General features: G+C 33.0%; 1 protein-coding gene across 6 annotated transcripts; it reads right to left on the bottom strand.

Annotated features, from left to right (window-relative positions):
- Positions 1-946: 946 nt before the first annotated feature.
- Positions 947-5,259, bottom strand: LOC148203575 (inorganic pyrophosphatase 1-like). Of its 6 annotated transcripts, XM_088106394.1 has the most exons (6): positions 4,471-5,256; positions 3,854-4,016; positions 3,405-3,462; positions 2,227-2,284; positions 2,004-2,139; positions 947-1,489 (listed from the first exon to the last, which is right to left on the bottom strand). In XM_088106394.1, exons 5-6 carry the CDS (start codon positions 2,124-2,126, stop codon positions 1,163-1,165), a joined length of 450 nt encoding a protein of 149 aa, XP_087962520.1. In that variant the 5' UTR covers positions 2,127-2,139; positions 2,227-2,284; positions 3,405-3,462; positions 3,854-4,016; positions 4,471-5,256; the 3' UTR covers positions 947-1,162. The 6 variants fall into 6 exon arrangements, with proteins under 6 accessions (XP_087962520.1, XP_087962519.1, XP_087962518.1 ...); XM_088106393.1 differs by lacking the exon at positions 2,227-2,284 and adding an exon at positions 4,108-4,220 and having other exon boundaries at positions 3,405-4,016; XM_088106392.1 differs by lacking the exon at positions 2,227-2,284.
- Between the last annotated feature and the right edge of the window lie 670 nt (positions 5,260-5,929).

The raw sequence follows: 5,929 nt of genomic DNA, 5'->3' as shown, positions 1-5,929 counted from the left end.
GGGGAGAAAAACAACTCACGCACTTACCGCTGAGCGGTAGTTTACCGCTGAGCGGTAGTTTACCGCTGAGCGGCACTATTTTGAGCTTGGGCCTAATTTTCTGTCTTTTTAGAATAATATATAAGCTTTAGGACGTCCTAGGGTTTGTATCTTTGGCAGAGACGAAGCTGATAACAGTTGAAAAATTGTTATTTTCATGCTCAAAATTGATACTAAAAGAAACCTTTAACACTTAGAAACTAGCTTGAAATCATGCTTTTGGTTATATTTTCATAAATAAGAGAGCTGGACAGGTTTATGCTTGATTTCAGTGTTTTGTGCAGGTTTTAAGGTGAATTTAGTGAAAGAAGTGAAGAAGGATAGAAATGGAATCAGAAAAGACATCAAAAAGTGCAAAAGGAGAAGTCGAAGTTACCGCTGAGCGGCAGTTTACCGCTGAGCGGCACTCAGGAACCCACGTTGGCTCCGCTGAGGGGTGAAAAGGCCGCTGAGGGGAGAAAAACAACTCACGCACTTACCCCTACTACAAGAAAAAATTGAATTACATACAGACAAAATCCGTATATAAGGCCCAAAATCCGTATATAACACTTGGTTACATACGACTTATATACGAACAAAAATCCGTATATAAAACTATCGTAGCTAAATTACATACGGATATATCCGTATATAATTTATATACGGATTTTTCCGTATGTAATTATATACGGAAAAATCCGTATGTAAAATCCGTATATAAATTATATACAGAAAAATCCGTATATAAAATCCGTATATAAATTATATACGGAAAAATTCGTATATACAATCTGTATATAATTTATATACGGAAAAATCCGTATGTAACTTATGGTTTTATTAAAAAAATAATTAGATGATCTCACATCTACACCCAATAATTAATAGTTTCATATACTGATAAAAATCAAATAAAACTGTCAAATTATAAAAATAATACCAAATATCTCTGAATTTTTATTAAAACGTGATGTTTACAACTGGATGGTCCTACCTCATTGTAACTAGATTGTCATCGGATATTACAGAAATTAAGGCAGAGGTAACTGCCTATGCAATATATACTATTATACTATTGAGACAAAAATTAGTCATGTTATATTGTACTTTGGTCCATTGCAAAAGTTACAAAACCATGAAACTATGGTCGAACTCGTAGAGCTTTGGGCAAAGCCTCATGAGCAGTGATTGACAAAGTCTGAAGGTTGCAATAAGAGGAAATGAAGGGAGAATAGTCTCCACTTCCATCTCCAAGTTCTTCTCCATCACTCCAACCATGAATGTCAGCCTTAAGAAGTGAAGGATCTCTGCATATCAGATCCCACAATGGAAAGTTCTTCCTTGGCATCATAAAGTCCTTCTCTTTCAACCTCAAACTTGGACAATAGTCTCCACTTCCATCTCCAAGATAGATCAACCTCTTATCCTCTTCTGATATTGAATCTTGGATTCTCTCTATCACTAAACCCTGCAATCACAAAATAACGTCTTTCAATCTTTGATAATTGAAGAAGCTTCAACCCAACATTTCATAATTTTGTATTTATTTGGAACTCTTGGTGGGGCCTATGTCAAAAATAATCCTTATTCTGTATTTCAATCAAATCCTGTGGGCTCATACCAAAGACAAAACCAGAATGGCATGGTTGCTTGGTTAAGAAAAATTTTGATATTTTTTAAGGCCGAGAAATCAGGAAACAGCACTCCACAGTTAGCACTTGTCAACATGATTAAAAATAGAAAATAATACTTTCCCAGAAACTAGAGGCAGTTAACATCAACTTGAAAACAATATCTGGAAATGTGTACAGTTGCCAACTGCATATACCACAATACAAACCTATAATATATATAAACACAACTATCCATCACAATAGTTTTCATTCAACACCATACCAAACATTTTACATTTAAATAGATATATTACATAAACAACTTAACAAAATATACTCAAACCTATTAATGAATTATTGAACACTTACAATATCAAATTTACGATTTTTCATACAATCAAGAGGCGTGGAAAGATTTTGTTTGGATAATGATATCTCTTCCAATACAGTGTTGAAATTGCACACAAATTCTCTAATTTTCACTTCAAGCATCTCAATTACAATCCTGAAAAGAGAAAAGTACTATTAAAATTGGTCTGTTACTGGATTTTCTGTAGCTAAATTTTAAAATTGAGACATAATGATTGTAGACCTATAACCCACAAAAGATGGCAGCACATTTTGAATGGGGTACAAGGCGTCCAATGAAGCTAGAAGAAATAAAACACGACATACTTCAATTAAATTTTTCCAAAATAATAAAAAAATTTATATTGAGATTTACAATGAAACACATGCCTCCAATTGAAATTAAACTAAAACTAATTTGAAAAAGGATACTTACACTTCATAAAATTTGCAGTATATCAATACATCAACATGGAACTTTAATTAGAAATCCTAGGATGATGATAAGGCAATGGGAATTTAAAAAAATATTTCTAGGATCAAACTAAAGAAAACATAGAAAAGTGTAGAACCACTTTACTTTTTAATCTTATGGATATAAAGAATGTGAGACAGTAATGTCCCATGATATTCACACTAAAATGACACCTATGTTAAAGTTGTATTTTTTTTCCTTTTTATAATTATAATTACCAAAGACGAAGATATTTCTTCGACTACAATTAAAATATAATGAAAAGGTACTTTATTTCACTTGTTAAAAAACTTCACTTATTTCGTTTTGACCCTTTTCTCACAGTAATGATGTTACAATGATCCAGACAAAGAATTTAAGATCCAAGATAATCAAATAAAATATAGATTTATTATGTGTTATGTCTAGGGGTGGACAAAAATCCTTTTTCCCCATCTAATCAACTTTTGCACTGTTTTGATCTATTTAGAATTCATTTCATCAAATCTGTTTTTTGGTGACTAATTGAGTACCAGGAGCCTCTTTGGATTAGCTTCTTTATAAGCTCTTTTTAAAAGAGAAATATAAGAAGAACCTTTATCATAAACTAAAATTAATTTATCCATATGTTACTTTGCAGAACCTTTATCATAATTCCTCTAACTTCTTATTTTTAACTCATGCATAAACTAAATTTGGAACTTGTCAAGTAGCTATACAAACAAGTTAAAGTAAAAAAAAAATTAAGACTCTCTATATGCCAATGATTATGATTGAGCATTTAAATATTCATGTGAATTACATCACCCCTACCTAATTTTGGGCCACACAGTGATAAATGGCATCCTTTGCATTATAAGAATACAAACACACAACCTGATTTCAAATTCATGATGATCAAGAGTTTATTACTTGAGCATGGCAATACCTATTCAATTATAACTGCTTTCACATTAAAAATGTCTCACCTTCTCAATAAAATCTGTCAGGAGAAATAACAGGTCCATTGGGTAAGGTCTTACCATCCTGCAAATATATGAACTTTTAGTATCACCTAAAGGTAGGAAATGTACAAGCTAACAGATATAATTCTGCTTTGAATGATATATTATTCACAGTTTTTCTCCTCTTTTTGAAACCAAATCAGACGATAATTTTCTTGGTAATTCATATTTTACACAATTTGATTTCATAAAGTAAGGCTACACACTAAAGCTACTTTTTTATTACAAGCCACAAAAAACTTTCATGTTCGACAGAGTAGACAACCCAATTTTTATGTTGAATCTAGCCTACTTGGGTTGTACTGCTACGTCATTTCTCCAGGTAGTCTTAATTATTTATAGCTGATATAGAAACGAAATTTAAGGTAAAATGGCTTATTAATTAATAACCAAGTTCCAGATAACAATCTTACTGGGGTCAGGTGCTCAAAACAAAATAACCTTAAAGATCATTCTATTTTTCCTGTACATTCCTTCCAAAAATAGCCTTAAAGTAAACAACTAATTCTCCTGAGATTGATGACCATAACGGGTACATGTATAGAAAGTAGTTTGTCCTTCATCTGCTGATCTCATCTGAAAATAGAATGATTGAAATAAATAATTTTGGACTATAGATAAGATTCAGATCAAATTTCCAAATATACATTATAAAGTCTAACAATACCTGTCGTGGTGAAGCAGTAGCCTTCAAAACAGAAATTGGGAGAAAGTGATGCAAACCAATCTCTCCCCATTACATAACTCCATGAACATTCTTACAATCATTTCATCAAAAACCTAGAGTGCATTTAAGCTTTTCTTACAAATTTCATCAAACATATTCGTAGAGTTTGTTTCTCTTCACATTTTAGGTACTGTTATAGGTTGGATTAGTTTACAAATAGTTAATATCCACATTTTATACATTCTCATCACTCTATACATAACATTTGCATTTCAGAATTAGAATACAAGAAAACAAGAAATAGTCTTGCGTTTGTGACTCATTCAATAATATTCTCAATCAAAAATCACATAAAAAAAATACCTTAAAAGCCCTCTGAATCTTCCCTAAACGCAACATCGGTAATACAAATATCATTGTATGAAGACCTGAAGGCGCGATTTAAACTGTAATGAGGCACCTCCAGTGAAGAAACGCAGCGGAATGATGTAAATTGGGAAGAGAACTCGAGACCAAGATCCGAATCAGTGGAGAACGAAAACATACCCTGAGAATCCAGGAATACTCCAAAAACAGAGAGGATTCGACGCGAAGAACCCTAAAACCCTAGGTTGACGAAGGAAACCTAAAATGGATCGATTAATCGGTGTAAATGATGCTAATCGAAGAATCAATCGGTGGAAAGGCTTTTAATCGATAGAAAAGAGGATTTAATCGGTTGAAAATGAAGAGAATGGTGAAAAGAGGTTGGAGCCCTAACGAGAGATGTAGATCGACTAATGAATCGATAGAACAAACGTTCTATGGTTGCAAAGGCTATGGAAAAGCTAAATATGAAAGAAGAAGAAGATTGTGTGAAGAGAAATGGCTTGCGAATGAGGAGCTCTCGAGTGGAAAGAGGAAGCTCGAGGAAGACGAAATGTGAAAGAAGAGAGCAAACCTGAAAGGAAGATAGCGTTCAAGACGAAGGGGAAAAGCCACAAGCACGAACTGATGAAAACGAAGAAAAAGCTCGAAGGAGGGATCAAGAAGTTCACGTCGAATTGAAGGAGAAGCGTGAGGAGGAGTAAAGATGGGGAAGAAGCTTAGAGAAGAGAGAAACGTAAAGAAGGTTAAGGAAAGAGGGTTCGAGGAAAGAGGCTGAAACTTTAATTTTTCTTTTAAATAATGATTTTTCAAATCCGTATATATTATCAGTAGATAAAACTTGTTTTTAGTTATACAGATTTTATATACAGATTTTATATATAAATATTTAGTAGATAAAAATCCGTATATAATATCCGTATATAATTTATTTTTCAAAATCCGTATATAAAATCCGTATGTAATATCTGAATTACATACGGATTATAATCCGTATATAAATATCCGTATATAAATGCAATATTTCTTGTAGTGGGTAGTTTACCGCTGAACGGCACTATTTTGGGCTTGGGCCTAATTTTCTGTATTTTTAGAATAGTATATAACCTTTAGGACGTCCTAGGTTTTGTATCTTTGACTGGGAGGAAGCAGAAACACAATTTTCACCCCTTGGGGGTAGATTGGGAGATGGTGACAGGGCTCCTCTTCTCTTTCTAGGGTTTTTCTATCTCTTTCATTCTTCCATTATTGTTCATCTAGTTTCACCATGAATATGGTGAACTAAACCATGTATTGTCCTTGGGGAATCAATGTAGTCGTGTGAAACTCTCATATATGGAATTTGTTTTAACATCTTATTTTAAGACTTATGCTTTCTTTCATCATTAGTTAGGGTTTTTCCTCTTTGCTTAATGCTTGCTTTGTTTAACTCATTCATTGCCATGGTTATTGATTT

The sequence above is a fragment of the Vigna umbellata genome, chromosome 2 (assembly GCF_029865625.1).
Source record: "Vigna umbellata cultivar VRB3 chromosome 2, Vumbellata_1.0, whole genome shotgun sequence".
NCBI classification, from domain to species: domain Eukaryota; kingdom Viridiplantae; phylum Streptophyta; class Magnoliopsida; order Fabales; family Fabaceae; genus Vigna; species Vigna umbellata.
This window is presented reverse-complemented; position numbering and strand designations above follow the sequence as displayed.